At 41.0% G+C, this 15,938-nt stretch overlaps 1 protein-coding gene across 1 annotated transcript in view; it reads left to right on the top strand.

Moving 5' to 3' along the window:
- The window catches only part of LOC136424653 (protein mono-ADP-ribosyltransferase PARP4-like), a 32,932-nt gene extending 18,376 nt beyond the window's left edge, over positions 1-14,556 (top strand). Inside the window, exons 27-41 of the mRNA XM_066413277.1 lie at positions 300-380; positions 625-705; positions 2,477-2,578; positions 2,747-2,857; positions 3,455-3,769; positions 4,276-4,345; positions 4,815-4,934; positions 5,550-5,612; positions 5,934-6,053; positions 6,373-8,587; positions 9,050-9,117; positions 9,863-9,972; positions 10,654-10,768; positions 12,528-12,703; positions 14,429-14,556. Of these exons, the coding sequence (XP_066269374.1) occupies positions 300-380; positions 625-705; positions 2,477-2,578; positions 2,747-2,857; positions 3,455-3,769; positions 4,276-4,345; positions 4,815-4,934; positions 5,550-5,612; positions 5,934-6,053; positions 6,373-8,587; positions 9,050-9,117; positions 9,863-9,972; positions 10,654-10,768; positions 12,528-12,703; positions 14,429-14,527 (3,846 nt within the window). The 3' untranslated portion in view covers positions 14,528-14,556. The remainder of the gene's footprint in view (positions 1-299; positions 381-624; positions 706-2,476; positions 2,579-2,746; positions 2,858-3,454; positions 3,770-4,275; positions 4,346-4,814; positions 4,935-5,549; positions 5,613-5,933; positions 6,054-6,372; positions 8,588-9,049; positions 9,118-9,862; positions 9,973-10,653; positions 10,769-12,527; positions 12,704-14,428) is intronic.
- The last annotated feature ends 1,382 nt before the right edge of the window (positions 14,557-15,938 follow it).

Here is a 15,938-nt window from a genome sequence, read left to right as displayed (position 1 = left end):
TCAGAATTGTAACAATTCTGTAGTACAGTAGTAATAGTTTTGAAGGCATATCTAGGGTGTCATGAATTCACCGTGGAGCCGCTACTGCAAATTTTAAAGTAAAACCACCACGAATATTTCCATAGTAGTATGGGCATCCTTTTCGCCTTGTGCTTAGTGTTGTTTGCTTAGAATTGAAATGTTCTGGGTTCAAACCTGTGTAACTTTCTAGTGCAGACTGCCTCAGTAATCTGATACCCCATAGGTCACTACTGGTATAACGATTTGATTGATTTGATTTGATGTTTGTTTTATTCCAGGCCACCCTGAAGGCTGTCATCAACAACCGGGAAATCAGCACCATGGTCTCCACCTCTGAACTCAGCATCACTTCTGGCAAGGTGGGGCAGTTTTTGGCTGCACCTCAGGGGTGGAGCCCTTCTTTACCTCAAGCAATCTAGGGTTATTACCTTTATGCTCAAGAGGTCAAATTTTTAAATTTTTATCACAGTTATTTGTTGGTTAAGAATACAGATTCAAGTATCCTAACGAATGCAACACAGAAAGAAATGGAAAATGGAAATGTTTCCAGAACAGTAAAGAGAAAACAGCGACAACAATATAACAACACAGTTTTCTTTCCAGATCCTGCACCAGCTGACGGCCCGTGCTGTCATCAGGGACTGGGAAGATGGAACTTTGCATGCAGACAGGATGCACCATGAGGTCAGTTCGTTGTCCTGGAACTTGGAATCAATGTAGTTTGTTGTCCTGGAACTTAGAATCAATGTGTAGTTTGTTTTCCTGGAACTTAGAATCAATGTAGTTTGTTTTCCTGGAACTTAGAATCAATGTAGTTTGTTTTCCTGGAACTTAGAAACAATGTAGTTTGTTTTCCTGGAACTAAGAATCAATGTAGTTTGTTTTCCTGGAAGTAAGAATCAATGTAGTTTGTTTTCCTGGAACTAAGAATCAATGTAGTTTATTTTCCTGGAACTAAGAATCAATGTAGTTTGTTTTCCTGGAACCAAGAATCAATGTAGTTTGTTTTCCTGGAACTAAGAATCAATGTAGTTTGTTTTTCTGGAACTTAGAATCAATGTAGTTTGTTTTTCTGGAACTAAAAATAAATGTAACGTTGGGTAACATGAATTCGCGGGGTACTTAAATTCGGGATTTTTTGAAAACGGGGTATTTAGGGATATGTGCTAGATGCAACATCAGTAATACCGCTAGAAATGCAAACTTGACAGACTAACGTATTCAGAGCACTGTATGAAAAGCTTCGATAACCATGCATTAGAAGTTGGCTACGTCAAAAACTCTCCGTCCCTTATTGTCACAGTCTGAGGGCTTTGTGGGAGAATTATACTTCATAGTTGTTCACTGGTTTATAAGACAAATGTCACATCCGCTTCCTGCTCAACACAATTATTTACAATACAACTTGTTAGAATCTCTTTTGCTAACCTACAACTGGACTCTAAGTGTGATTAATCATCAAAACGCCTCTTTGTTGCTACAACCAATGGCTACGGCATTACGGTGAATTTTCCCGCCGCCATATTCGTTACCCAGAATCCTGCTATTCGGCAGACGACAAACGTTTGCAAGGAACACTTTTTGTCTAAATGTTGTGTGTGATAGTGGACTGATGGCGATATTTTCCTCAAAGTTTGCTCTTAGCACAATCAGAAACACATGGACATAGTAGTATTACCATTTCTACGGCATCCAGCTAACGCCCCGATGAATAATGTACAAATTTCCATGACGGTGGGGGTGAACTTTGAGTGACGTTCTACCGACTCAACACACGGGTTGTTCCCGTAGGCCTGATGTGTGTGGTACGGCCGTTTTTTCGTGTGTTTTTTTTACTTGGACACGTCTACATCCATAGCACTCTCCTCAAGCCAAGGATGGAACGAATAGCTGCTGTATAAAATGTAATTAGCGGTAAGATATTCAAGATGAATCTTCTCTCCCGAATTAATGTTCACCCCTGTCCGACAACACCGCCATTGTGCGTGCGGCGGACGGTAGTTTCAAGTTGAAATATTATGGTATCAGCACGACTAGAGACAAAATCTACCATATATATTATTAGTGCAAAGATAGTACATGATACTGACAGAATAATAGAAAAAAAGGATGGTTTATTGTTCTGCTAGATTGATTTCAGTCAACCATTATCGGAAAAATCCCGAATTTATGTTACCCAACGTTATATCAACAGACAATTTGCTTTGCTTAGATTACATTGTAAGCTACATGTTGAACTCTATCAACAAACCATAAATTTATCAATTTTTGTAGGAACTTGAAGTTTTTGTAACACTGAAAGTCTTGCAGTTAAAGAACAATAGCAGTTTATTGGAGACACATATTTGCTGTCTCAAAAATTTGTAGCAAGTATTAGAGGCCACTGAAAAAAACCCATACAAACATTGAAGGATTTACAATTCCCTTCTCTTAACTAACTTCTTTTTTTTTCTAGACAAAGAAAATGGGACTGAAGCCGTACATCATCGACCTTAGCAAGGAGTACTCTATTGTCACACAGTTCACCAGCTTTGTGGCTGTGGAAAAAAGGGAAAAGGTGAGAAAAGTTTTGGCGACACCTCGAGAGTGTGTCCATCATACTACCAAATTATATTATTATACTCGCTGTTCTTCTTGCTGAGCATGCAAAGTTGGAACCATGAACAGGAGTGGCATATTATTTTCAAATGATCTAATAGAATATCATGATAATATTTTCATGTAGGATGAAGACCTGACTACTGGTGATGGTCCAAGCATTGAAGAACTGGTGGGAAAAGAGAGTGTTGATATCTTATCCTACATGGGATGGGAGAAGGACAAAGGAGAAATGAAGGTATGGGGCATTCAAAATACTGTACATCAAAGCAGAAATATTTGCAGTGGTTTTATGTTTCTGGCATTCGTCGTGAACTCTTTACCCCGAACTTTAATCGCCCCAAAAGCCGTTCCATTGCGTGACTGTAGCACTACTATTGTTTCAAAGTTGAGCTCAAAACCATTGTGAACACTCCATTTTCTCTTTACCGCGAAATAAAATCCCTGTGAACATTTCTGCATTTACAGTAAAAAGAGAGGGAGATTTGATTTGATTTGATTTATTCGACTGTAAAAAGTACAGCCAGGGCTACCCAACTAACCAAATGCTATTACAAAGGGAGAAAGAACAATTTCGTCTTTTTGTGAACATTTTATGACTTATATTTAGCCTTTAAAACCTTCTTTTTTTAATTTTATAAACTGTTGATATATATTATAAAGGAATTACCACAAGTTTATTTTCCCTGGATTTGAGTTGTTTCATAGCCATTGCTCATTTGGTATGAAGAGTGAAAAAAAACTTAAAGTTTGAAAAAAAAGTGTTGTATTCTATATGCATTCAATTACTAGTCGGATAATTCTTACATTTAATTTAATCATGCTTGATGGATAGACTGCAGAAAAAGCCATCGAAGACAGCTTGGAGTCCTACACAGCCGCATCGAATATTGCAAAAAAGAAACTTCCGCCTACTCATCCAACAGTATTGCAGAAACAGCTCTCGCTAGCAACGTTTTATCACAACAAATTGAACATGCCAGAAAAGGCATGCCAGGTTGCGAAGACGGCGTTTGACGACGCGATCGCAGAGTTGGATACGCTGAGCGAGGAAAGCTACAAGGACTCGACCTTGATCATGCAGCAGTTGAGAGACAACTTGACGTTGTGGTCTGCTGAGGACAGGGAAAAAGGGAAAGAAAAGGAAAAGGTGCTTGCTCCTGAAGTTGCCTTTAGCTGTGGGCTTGAGCTGTAGAATAAAGCAAATTGCTTTTTTGAAAGCTGATAGTGAATCGGGGCATTGCTATGGCACGTTTTACGTACACCAGGTCACCCTTTCTCTACTCAGTAAGTGTGTTGGGTTCTTTAACGTGCAGAGATTTAATGCTTGAGTCTTAAGCCTGAAGCTCCCTCATACATGGGGCTGCCGGCTTTACGTCATCATCCGAAATGACAAATGCAATCCCTAACAACATGTCCGAGCTGGGGCTGACGCTAGGATCAAACCCACGCTGACAGATCCACAGAATTTGATCCATATGGCCAAGCGACGGGTTGCGTTACCGCTTGAACAAGGTTGTAAACTACTACGATATGAAAATGAGTACAGACATTTGTACGTGCTAAAATGGTTAGAATTCATTTCAACACATTATCGATAAGGACCAGAATCTTTAAATAGCCAATTGAATTGACTGTTTCCTCTGTTGTCTACAGGTCATAGATGTAGCTGATTATGAAGAAGAAGCCTACTTGGTCACAGAAGATCTAGATATGGCTTGTTTTGGTAAGGTGCTTTTATTTTTTACTTTTACCCTGCCATGAAATAGCCATGCCTTCAAGTACCAGAATTATCAACCCAGGGTTAAAGCTTTGAAATTCAAAAACTGTTTTTTCCGTAGAACTATCCTAAAGTGGAACTCATTGCCACCAAGTATAGTAGGGGCGTTCTCTCTAGATAGCTTTAAACAGCACTTGCAGTGCTAGTTAGATGTGCAAAGGTTAGATGAGACAGGTCATTCAGTGTAATATAACCAGCTGCTGCCGTGCTGCGTGCCTGCAAAGCTGGTGTGTTACGCCAAAGGGCAGTAACTGTTATACCCGCTATATAGATACAGATACCCTTGTGTTAAGTTTAGGACTACCATTACAGCTTAATCATAGTTAAGCATAAGATTTCAAGAAAAGGCAATCTACATTGTATTGTGTAGAAATTGACATTTTTGTTTGGAATATTTTTATTTTCCAACATCTAGAGATGGCTCAAAGTGCTGAAGACAAGTTTTGTGCTGCCTCATCCAGCTCAGAAGAAGAAGACGATTCGTGGGAAGCAGATTCAGATCTAGAAGATGAAGAAGAGATGGAATTGGAGGAAGGTAAGATACCATGACATTGTCCATCATTTGCAAATTATCAAAGTGTCCTCTCTAGCATTTTCTAACAGATTTTTTTGGTTTTCATGTCATGTTCATGATTGGACTGTTACAGTATCTTTTATCCTTTTTTCATCATATAATTAGCCTAATTAGTATTGCTTAGAAGTAGAATTTCAAGATGAGTTTTGTATTTCCATTTTGTTAAGTAGCCTATATGATCACTTTAAGAATGATAAAACTCATTTTGTACTTCTATATTGTTTCTAGTTGACCGTATGGATGTCGCTGTCCTTAATCTTTGCATCAATAATCTTACTTACTTATCCTCTTCGTCCCTTCTGAGACATAAGGCCATGACCTCTTCCCTCCATCTGGGTCTGTTCTGTGCCAAGCTGTCAGCAGTTCTCCAGGACAGACCCATGGCCACCAGGTTGTCTGACACTGTCCCCCTCCATGTGATCTTTGGTCTGCCTCTTTTTCTCTTTCCTGTTGGCCTCCAGTTCAGGGCAACTTTGGGAATCCTTTTTTCTGGCATCCTTAGTACATGCCCTAGCCACATCATCACTTGTGTTTTGTTCTTGTTTACAAACCGGTCTGTTTGCCTCGGTCACTAAGGCGGTCGGTCTTTTCCTGGAGTGATGTGCGGACTGATGAAAGGGCAAAATCGAGATCCTCGAGGTACATCATCACTTGAGTCCATTTGATACCACGGAGACAATCTAACATTGTTTCTCGCATCACCCAGTCAATGGTGATGAGGAACATGATAGGGGAGAGAATGCACCCTTGTCTGATGCCGGATTTAATACAGAAAGGTTTAGACAGACTGTTTTCTGTAATCACATAATTTGCATTCAAAGTGTTCATAGAATTTCCCTATGATGGAGACAATCTTGTGCGGTATACCGTAGGCCCTTAGTATTTTCCACAGGCTCTCTCTATGTACACTGTCTGTTCCACTCAAATGAAACATCAATAAAGCTTCTTCTTAATTCACAGAAGGGGTCAAAGGAGGCAGGAAAAAAGCAGGAAAGAAACAGTTGTCATCAGAAGAGGAAGAGAGTGATGAAGAGATGGGATTTGGATTGTTTGATGATGATGGAGAAGATGGGAAGGGAGGTTAGTGAATGGAGATACTTTACATCTTGAAACATTTGCAGTGGTTTTGTTTTCTGGATGAGCTCTTCACCTCATATCTAGGCGGTGGCTTTAAATTCACCGTAAAGATTTTACCGCAGAAAACACAAACATAAAAACATTGCTAACATACAGTATACCTGTAAAATTGACCAGCAGATCTTCATCCTTTATTCCTTTAGTTTGCAACTGAAAAAATGAGATTATGGGAAAGAACTGCAGTCAAGCGTGATAATTATGACACTTTTCTCGTAGGTTTTTCAAATATACTAAACCTTGAATTTTGTTGTTTCTTCAACAGCAGCAAAAGGAAGGTTTCAAGCTGTGGCAAATATTATCATGCCTCAAGCTGAGACTTTTCACAGGAAGGCTAGTGCCTCTGGGAAAGGACCAAGCTCTTTGACCTATAGGTCAACAACTGTGTCTGCATCTCCTGAAAGGTCAAGATCAAGGTCACGTGAACGTCTCTCTCCACTTTACAGCCCAACATCTCCTTCGTACAGCCCGACATCTCCTTCGTATAGTCCGACACCACCTACAGAGGAAGCCATAGAGGCTGAACCCCCAAAACGTAAACCTTTAGCACGGAAAATGGCACCAAAGAGGGAAGAAAAGGAGCCAAAGGCACACGGTACTGCACCACGACGCTTTGCGATGTATTCAAAGAAGTTGGACACACGAATAGCTGGAAGGGGAATTTCCTTGGTCACAGAACTGCCTGTGTCAGATGGAAGACATGCTCGCAAAGATCGTCTTGACGATCTGATAGAAAAAGCGGATGCTCTTCAAGCGCAATCTGCAGTATTCAGCGCTTCAACAACCATTTCTAAAGATGATGGCCTCTTTGCCAGTACAAGAGAAGCAAGGGTGCAAAAAGCTACATTCAGCCAGGCCATGGTTAAATCCAAGTCCAGGTCAAGCATCCTTAAACCAGCCAGCTTCACACTTGGCCAAACATCTGATACATCCAAGGGTGTATTTGGCAAGACGGCTGAACCAAAGATGTCAGGATTTGGTCTCTCCCAATCTGTGGCCGCAAATCAGCCAGCTCCTGCTTTTGGTTTCGGAGCTCTGACCTCAACCTCAAGCTTCGGTATAATGTGCGGTACTGCGGCTAAGATAGAGAGCCAAGAAACTGCATTTAGTTCAGATTCAGATTCTGATGGTTCTGCTGCTCCAAGTCATGATGCAAGCTTTGATGCAGCAGCACCTGGTGGAACACCATTGGGTGGAACATCATTTGATGGAACTCCATTTGGTGGAACCACAGGTCTTTTTGGTCAGACAACTGCACCAAAGGAACAGGAACCTGTACCATTTGGTGGAGCGCCATTCGGTGGAACTCCATTTGCTGCAACCACAAGTCTTTTTGGTCAGACAACTGCACCAAGGGAACAGGAACCTGTATCATTTGGTGGAGCGCCATTTGATGGAACTCCATTTGCTGCAAGCACAAGTCTTTTTGGCCACAAGACTGCACCACAGGAACAGGAAGCTGTGTCTTTCGGTTTCGCTTCCTCTGCTGCCCCAAGTGTGGGTGGTGGTGGTGCTGGAGTTGGTCGTGATTCCTGGTTTGGTCCAGTTAGGAGTTCAGCCCTAAGTGATTCAACAGAAGGGTTTACGTTTGGTGCCCCTCTCCAAGAGAAAGAAGAAACGGCACGCTTTAGCTTTGGTGGATCCAGTCAAGCAGAAATGATTCCTAAAGGAGGTTCTACCTCAAGACTTCCTCAACGAGCGAGGAAGTCAACTGGCGGCAAAGCTGGTAGATATGTTGCAGATAAGGATGGCAAGATAGTTTATCAGAGTCCCAGTGACACTGGTGTCTTTGGGAAAGCAGCTAGACAGTCTGAGATGCCAACATTTGGTGATTTCGACAAGAGCATCACAACCACTGTCTCGTCCAATGCTGCACAGTCTGGTGTTCAACTGTTGCCAGAATATGATGCACCCGCTCCTATACCACGTCCCTGTTCAACAGCACCCCCTCCTCCACCACCCCCCTGTTCAGCAAGACCCCCTCCTCCACCGCCCCCCTCTTCAGCAAGACCCCCTCCTCCACCACCCCCCTCTTCAGCAAGACCCTCTCCTCCACCACCCCCCTGTTCAGTAACTGCTAACGTAAAGTTGTGTGGAAGACCACAAGCACGTTCACTGGCAAGAGAACAACCAGCACAGGAAAGGGAGAAAGAAAGACAACGACGAATGATAATGGCTAAGGTGTGTGGAAGACGACAAGCACATTCACTGGCAAGAGAACAACCAGCACGGGAAGGAGAGAAAGAAGAAAGACAACAACAACTGATGATGGTTAAAGAACGTTTTGCAATGTTCACTCGGGTCAAAGAACGTCTTGACATTGAACGGAAGAAGAAAGAAGAAAAGCCAATAACATTGGAGTTAACAAAGGAGCAGAGGAAGGAAACGGATAGATTCATGATGCTGGCAGAGTTGGAGAAGGAGAAGGCATCTATATCTTTGGATATGGATGAAGGAGAGGAAAGGTATGAAAAATACACGTGAGTGTACAATGTAAGAGTGAACTCAACAAAATTATAATTCGAAGACATTTTTTGTTAAGTTCTGAATCGTAGATAAAGGCATAGTACTGTAATGAATGAGCATAGGGGACAACAGTTTAACTAAATCCAGTGTTTTATGAAGGTTATTCGAAAGTATATTACAGTCACCAGCTGAGGGTATTTTCATCTTTACATTTGATGCCATCTATGTGTATTATGAGTGTATGTTGAGGGCTTAAGTGTCAAATTAAGAGCAATTTGTTCTTTGTATTAATCAGTTTCATATATTAGATGGATGTATGATCAAGGTTATTAGTGGACTAACCACCACAGAAGACAGCAATAAATTAAAGAAGTCACTATTCTTTTTGAGCTTTTTTTGTTTGTTTTAGTTCATTGAAATGTAGACTGTTGTTGTTATACCTTTGTCATTATATGTGTGACTTTTTGTTACAACAGGAGCAGTTTGAAGAGATTAAGAAGGGGTCCTGGTGCCTACCACTCTGCCCGCTCTCATTTGACCTCGGGTAAGTCCGACCTGCTTTTTGTACAGAGTAAAGACCTTAACCTTAGAACTTAGACCCTCCTACACTGTATAACTCTGTTTCAACTGTATTTTCTGTATCTGTTTAGCCTTTTGGCATAACACACCAGCTTTACAGGCATGCGGCGCGGCAGCAGCTGGTTATATTACACTGAACAGCCTGTCACACCTACCTTTTGCACATCTGATCATGACTGCAACTGTTTCTTAAGGCTGTCTTGTGAGGATATTCCTACAGTTTTGATGACAAAGTGTTCCATTCTACTATCATAATGGTGGTTCTCAGAAAATACAAATTTTTGAACACATCAATAGGTTGACTATGTAAAGTACAAATTAAAGCCAGTTCTTAAAATGGTGTTGTCTTACCATGGGAACAATCTTAACATCATTTACATATCCGTGACATTTTACATATTGATAGAGTATTGGAAGACCTTGTTGAGACCATTGAAAGATCATTGGAAGACCTTATTGAGACCATTGAAAGATCATTGGAAGACCTTGTTGAGAACATTGAAAGATCATTGGAAGACCTTGTTGAGACCATTGAAAGATCATTGGAAGACCCTGTTGAGACCATTGCAAGAGCTCAGGAGGTCATTGGCTGCTCACTGAGAGACCAATGAGAGATCTATTGGGCCTCTCATTTATCACAATCAAACCTCAATCCTGTTCTTCATTGAGTTTAGTATGAAGGTTGAAGTAAAGTAAGAATTTTTCTCCAGACTATACAGGTTACTTCAGTGGGCGAGACATTGGTGTAGTACCAATTGTGACCACAAGGGGGAGTGGCATCACAGAGACAACTCTGGGGCAAATATTTGCTCTGCTTAAGGTATTATTTGTACATATAAGTTCAAATATTAAATCTTAGTAGCGCTAGTTTTGGAACAGTTCGGAAAGGGTTGAACTCATCGAAGATTAAGCATATGTTTTGCAGCATATCTTTATCCCCATCTTTGCAATAGGATTAACATATTGCTTGTAATCTCTATGCTTACATGTAGATCCTTGCCAGTGGTTGTTTTTGCTTCAGCCTCCTTGAAAATCAAAATTGTATGACCATGCAGTCCTACTATGAATGGGACTTCATCATAAGCATTATTGGCTGAGGATTTGATGATATATGATGATGATGATGAATGGTTTATTAAGAAAACTTACACAAACTGACAGTGGCAGTCATATTCATGACCGAATTGGAGTCAGATTTACAACAGTATCATCATTAACCAACTAGGTAAAATCTGGTGACATATATAAAATCATCTAACGTTAGATAAAACAGTACATTTAAAAACCGGAATGTAAGACGACAACAAGGGTCCATTACAGATGAGTGCAACATTCAGACAGAGCGTATATATGTGTGCCTTGCGGTAGTACGTGTACATGTGAAATATTTCTGGCTCTTTTTACAACGATAATACACACACACATATTATTTACATATACATATACATGTAATGTCATATAGACTTACTTGATGTTGCCCCCCTCCCCACCTGACACACAGCATACTGAACAGGGGCTGTCCTACTGGGAGTTCAGTCCAGAGTTAGACGGGTTGCTCGGGATCTCCAGTCAGAGGTGTGTCCAGATGTTCAACATTGCAGGACTCAAATCTCTCGGTAAGCATTACAATCATTGTTATCATTTGTAAACCAAACATGGTAGACTCTCAATCTTTGGGGCCCAGTGTAGCAGGCCAGACTCTCCCCCGGCCAAAATGTGCCCAGGTTCACTCTGGCTAGGGGTAGATTCGGACTTGCTACACTGGGGAAGAACTGCAAGGCTATGAAAAGATTGCAGTCAACAATCTGGAATTTCAGCCATTCTGCATGCTCATGATAAAAAAAAGAGAGTACAGGAAAATTAGATATAGATTATAACGTTGGGTAACCTAAATTCGGGATTTTTCCGATAATGGTTGACTGAAATCAATCTAGCAGAACAATAAACCATCCTTTTTTTCTATTATTCTGTCAGTATCATGTACTATCTTTGCACTAATCATATATATGGTAGATTTTGTCTCTAGTCGTGCTGACACCATAATATTTCAACTTGAAACTACCGTCCGCCGCACGCACAATTACGGTGCAGTCGGACAGGGGGGCACATTAATTCGGGAGAGAAGATTCGTCTTGAATATCTTACCGCTAATCACATTTTATACAGTAGCTATTCGTTCTATCCTTGGCTTGAGGAGAGTGCTATGGATATAGACGTGTCCAAGTAAAAAAAATACACGAAAAAACGGCCGTACCGCACACATCAGGCCAGTTCCGGAACAACCCGTGTGTTGAGTCGGTAGAACTTCACTCAAAGTCGGCCCATCGTCATCATCGGGCAACGTGTAACGTTACATTATTCATGGGAAGTTAGCTGGATGCCGTAGCAATGGTAATACTACTATGTCCATGTGTTCCTTGCTGTGTTAGGAGCAAACTTTGAGGAAAATATCTTCCTCAGTCCACTATCACACGCAGCATTTAGACAAAAAGTGTTCCTCACAAACCTTTGTCGTCTGCTTGACAACAGGATTCTGGTTAACAATATGGCGGCGGGAAAATACACGTGCCGTAGGTTGTAGCAACAGAGAGGAGTTTTGATGATTGATCACACTTAGAATCCAGTTGCAGGTTAGCAAAAGAGATTGTAATAAGTTGTCTTATAAATAATTGTGTTTAGCAGGCAGGAGATGTGACATTTGTCTTATAAACCAGCGAACAACCGTGCTGGGTGATTCTCCCACGAAGCCCCCAGACTCTGTCAATAAGGGACGGAGAGTTTTTGACGTCGCCAACTTCTAATGCATGGTTATCGAAGCTTTTCAGCCAGTGTTCTGAATACGTTAGTCTATCTGCTTTGCATTGCTGGCGTTATAACTGATTTTGCATCTAGCACATATCCCTAAATACCCCGTTTTCGAAAAATCCCGACTTTAAGTACCCCACGAATTTAGGTTACCCAACGTTACCATTGCATGCAGTCTCTGATGTAATGTAACTTTATGTAGTGTCTAGTTTTAATGGCACTGACATCATTGTTACCCCAAAACTTAATCTACACTGTGCTTTCAGCATATATAATGTTTAATATTATGTAGATTCCTGTAGAAATAAGGCTGAGATACCTGTAATATTCCTCTCCATATGCATGCACACACACACACACACACACACACACACACACACACACACACACACACACACACACACATACATAAAAAATCATATGCATATATATATCAGTCCTGCAATATTCATAATTGGATGCCTAGGCTACTTAATATCATTATATCTAGACAATATCAAAACAATGATGATAAAAAAGTCAAGATTAGCAAAAGTCATGCATGATTTTTCATTTATTTCTAACTTCCAGGTGCGAAGGTAGCAAAGCAGTTGTTGCAGCTGGTGGCCACCTTGCTGGTGCTACAGCTGCTAATGCAGCACCTGCCACAGCTGTTCCCCAGCTGCAGGAGCCTGCTGCACCTGGAGGTGACGCAGGTGTCTGCCGAGTGGCGCAGCACAGTGCAGCAGGTGCTGACATGGGCCAAGGTGGGAGTTCTTTTTTCATTTTGAGGCTACCAACTTTTGTAGCCTATATACCAACTGTAAGGTTTGGACCATTGCGCATCGGGGCATGCCCCTACTCTTTTTCGAAAGGTGTGGTGGGTTCTTTAACGTGCGTGGGGCTCTCCCCAAACACGGGACCTCCATTTGACGTCCTATCTGACATGGGCCAAGGTAGGAGTTACACGTAGATACATGCTTAGGTCCCAATTGGAAAAATGGTTTTATTTTATTGGTCAGAATTTACCCGCAAAGGCAGCCTTTCTAGTGCTGAATTGATGCAGGGTTTACAGGTTTCACATAATACACAACATATACATTTACGTATCTTATCCACATTTACATTATGTGGAATTGTCGCAAGGGTCTGGGTGGCTGCCATTCGGCGCCACCAGGTGACCTCAATACGACCTTCCCCAACCGAAGTCAGGTACCCATTTACACCTGGGTGGAGTGAGGAAAGTCGTGTAAAGTGCCTTTCCCAAGGGCACAAGATCGGTGACATGACAGGATTCAAACTCGGGACCTCTTGGTTCTGAGCCGAACGCTCTGCCGTTGCGCCACACGACCCCACTGATGAAAAAGGAGCCCCACAGGGTAGTTCACAGGCCAGTTTTTTTTCACTTTCGGGCGTGACCCCTACAAAGACACATTGCAGTTGCCGGGCTATTTTTTGGCCTGGCCGGGACCCCGAATTATTTTAACCCTGCCGTAAAATCAATGCGGGACCCCGAGACAAATAGATGTTGTGAGGTAATCGTGCAAGCACTGAGGTACCCAATTGTCCACAGGGACAAATGTGTGGCTTCGTAGGCCAGGTGTAAAAATGGGCACCAGACCTCGGTTGGGGAGGTAAAAGGCAGTGGAAGGAGAGGAATGGGCTCCACATTCCAATACCATGACCAAAACCCTCTACAGCCTTAAAAAAAGGCTATGGGAATATGGTAACTTTTTTTTACAAAATCAAACAAACAAATAAACAAAATGGACTAGATGTTTATTTACTCATACAGTCAAACTTGTCCATCCAACCAACTCTATCCTACAACCAACTCTTGTCAACAACCACATTCAGACAGTCCCGTCCGATTTTACATAGTAAGTGAACTCTTTCAAGGAACCAACTGCAGGCTTCAACCAGCAACCACTTCCTCATGGGCCTCAGGGGTCGTACTGTGTAGATTTACCACTCCATTCAACAACAAAAATGATTGACAGCAGTCCAGCGAGCATTTCAATAACAGATTCTACAGTCAACGGCAAGCTTGTGTTTATGTAGCAACAAATGTAGAACAAAGTGAATTCAAATGTAGCAACAAATGTAGAACAATGGAGACACAAATCTCAATGTAAACATTCATTGTAAGTACAACAAAGGTTTTGTACATGTACCCGAAAAATCTTTAGTTATGTTAACGTTTATTGGCAATGTAATCGACAGTGCATTGTAGTCTTGTAGACAACAACAGTTTAGTTTGTTTTTTCTTGTATATACTGTATTTCTTCACTTGTCTTGTAATTTTATATGCATAACAGGCAGATAAGTCCTGTTCGTGCGAAGTATTTATGCAGCCTCATTTATGCCCACAAAATCGGCAAACCGACCCGAGTTTTATCCAACAGCCAACTCCAGTCAACAACCACATTTCCTTGGTCCCTTGACTGGTTGTTGGATGCAAGTTTGACTGTATTTGTTTGTGTTTCCCCCAGGGTGTTGACACGATGCACCCATCAGTTTACTCCCGCTTGGAGCTTGGGAAGAGCTGGGACGACCTGACCAAGAAGCTGATCGGTGTCGGCAATGCGTAGATGTCAGATGGTCTCTTTTGTGTCAATCAGATTGAAGCCAAGGATTTGAGAATGAAACGGTGTAAAGAGTTGTAATCATATTGGGCAGCTTTGGTCTGGCTTAATTGGATTTTATCTATTTTGTCTACAATTTGATTTCAAATCATTTTAATACAATATGTAAATACAGAAATATGGTGGACAAATTAAGTTACAATGAGAAAGCTTTCATATAAGGCCACACCAATCTAATTCGTTGATTCTTGGAGTTTGGCAGAAAATTGTTGAGTGGAGGCAAGAAATAAAGAAACATTTAAAACAGTGATTTGGTCCCATGCCACCACTAGACAAAGTGTAGTGTTCAAAAACCTTTGATGCATGTAGAAATCCATGGAACACAAATTTAACATAGACCTTGTTAATATAGTTCAATAAAAACTACTACAGTATGATGAAGACAATTGGCTCCTACTGTTGGACTACCAAAATATGTCATTTTGGGGTTAGCATATTTTTTGTCCAAATTAGAAATGATAGAACAAAAGTATCAGAGAATCAAGAAATTACATTGGTTTTGCCTAAATTGTGTAGAAAAGTAGAACATATCTTAGCTATATTGAATACCTATGCAACTTGGTGTATATTTGTAAGTCTGTAGATCTAGATCATTCTTTGATGTTTTTTTAATGCATGTCTAAGTTGAGAACACTGTCACTTAACATGGAAACCATGTTCACCTGATATATATCATCATCATCATTCCAGGGCGTTACTTTTATCGATAATCGAGTTATACTGTATCTATCTTAAAGTTTGTTCTATTTGTCTTATAAAGAATGAATGCCACTTTGATTGGAATTTTTAATTTGTGCTAATATAGGCTGGGTGTATTACAGCAGGCAATGAATCAGAAAGCTAAAAAAAAAAAACTTTCTTTAAAACTGTGTATTTTCATTCTCACAACTGTGTTTTGCTACAATATGCTTGTCCAGATGACATTTCCGGGCTGCAGAATAGAGGTACTAGTCACACTTGTACGGTTTTTCTCCTGTGTGGGTTCTCATATGTCGGGATGAGTTAGACCTTTTCCTTTGTCCTGTTTCCACACTCTCCAGACATGTAGGGTTTCTCACCACTGTTGCTATGTGGTTGACTAAGTTGAAACGTGGTTAGGTTTTGGTCCGACCCATGAAATATATTATTGACTTTTGGGCCCCCTGGTGACTTTTCTTGGTACTGCAGCAGAACTACCACCTGTTGATTCTCATGCAAATTAACTCCCGTCTTGCATAATTAGTATTTTGTTAAGGGGCAACCTAGTTGTTTTGACTTGAAATGAATAAATACATAGATTTAGATTTAGAAATCTGTGTTTGTGCGTGTGTGTAATGTGTCTTGTACGTGTGTGTGACTGTTTGAGTGTATGTGTGAT

This window comes from Branchiostoma lanceolatum, chromosome 18 (genome assembly GCF_035083965.1).
Source record: "Branchiostoma lanceolatum isolate klBraLanc5 chromosome 18, klBraLanc5.hap2, whole genome shotgun sequence".
Classification (NCBI taxonomy): Eukaryota; Metazoa; Chordata; class Leptocardii; order Amphioxiformes; family Branchiostomatidae; genus Branchiostoma; species Branchiostoma lanceolatum.
Note: the sequence above shows the minus strand (reverse complement) of the source record. Positions and strands in the feature narration are given on the sequence as shown.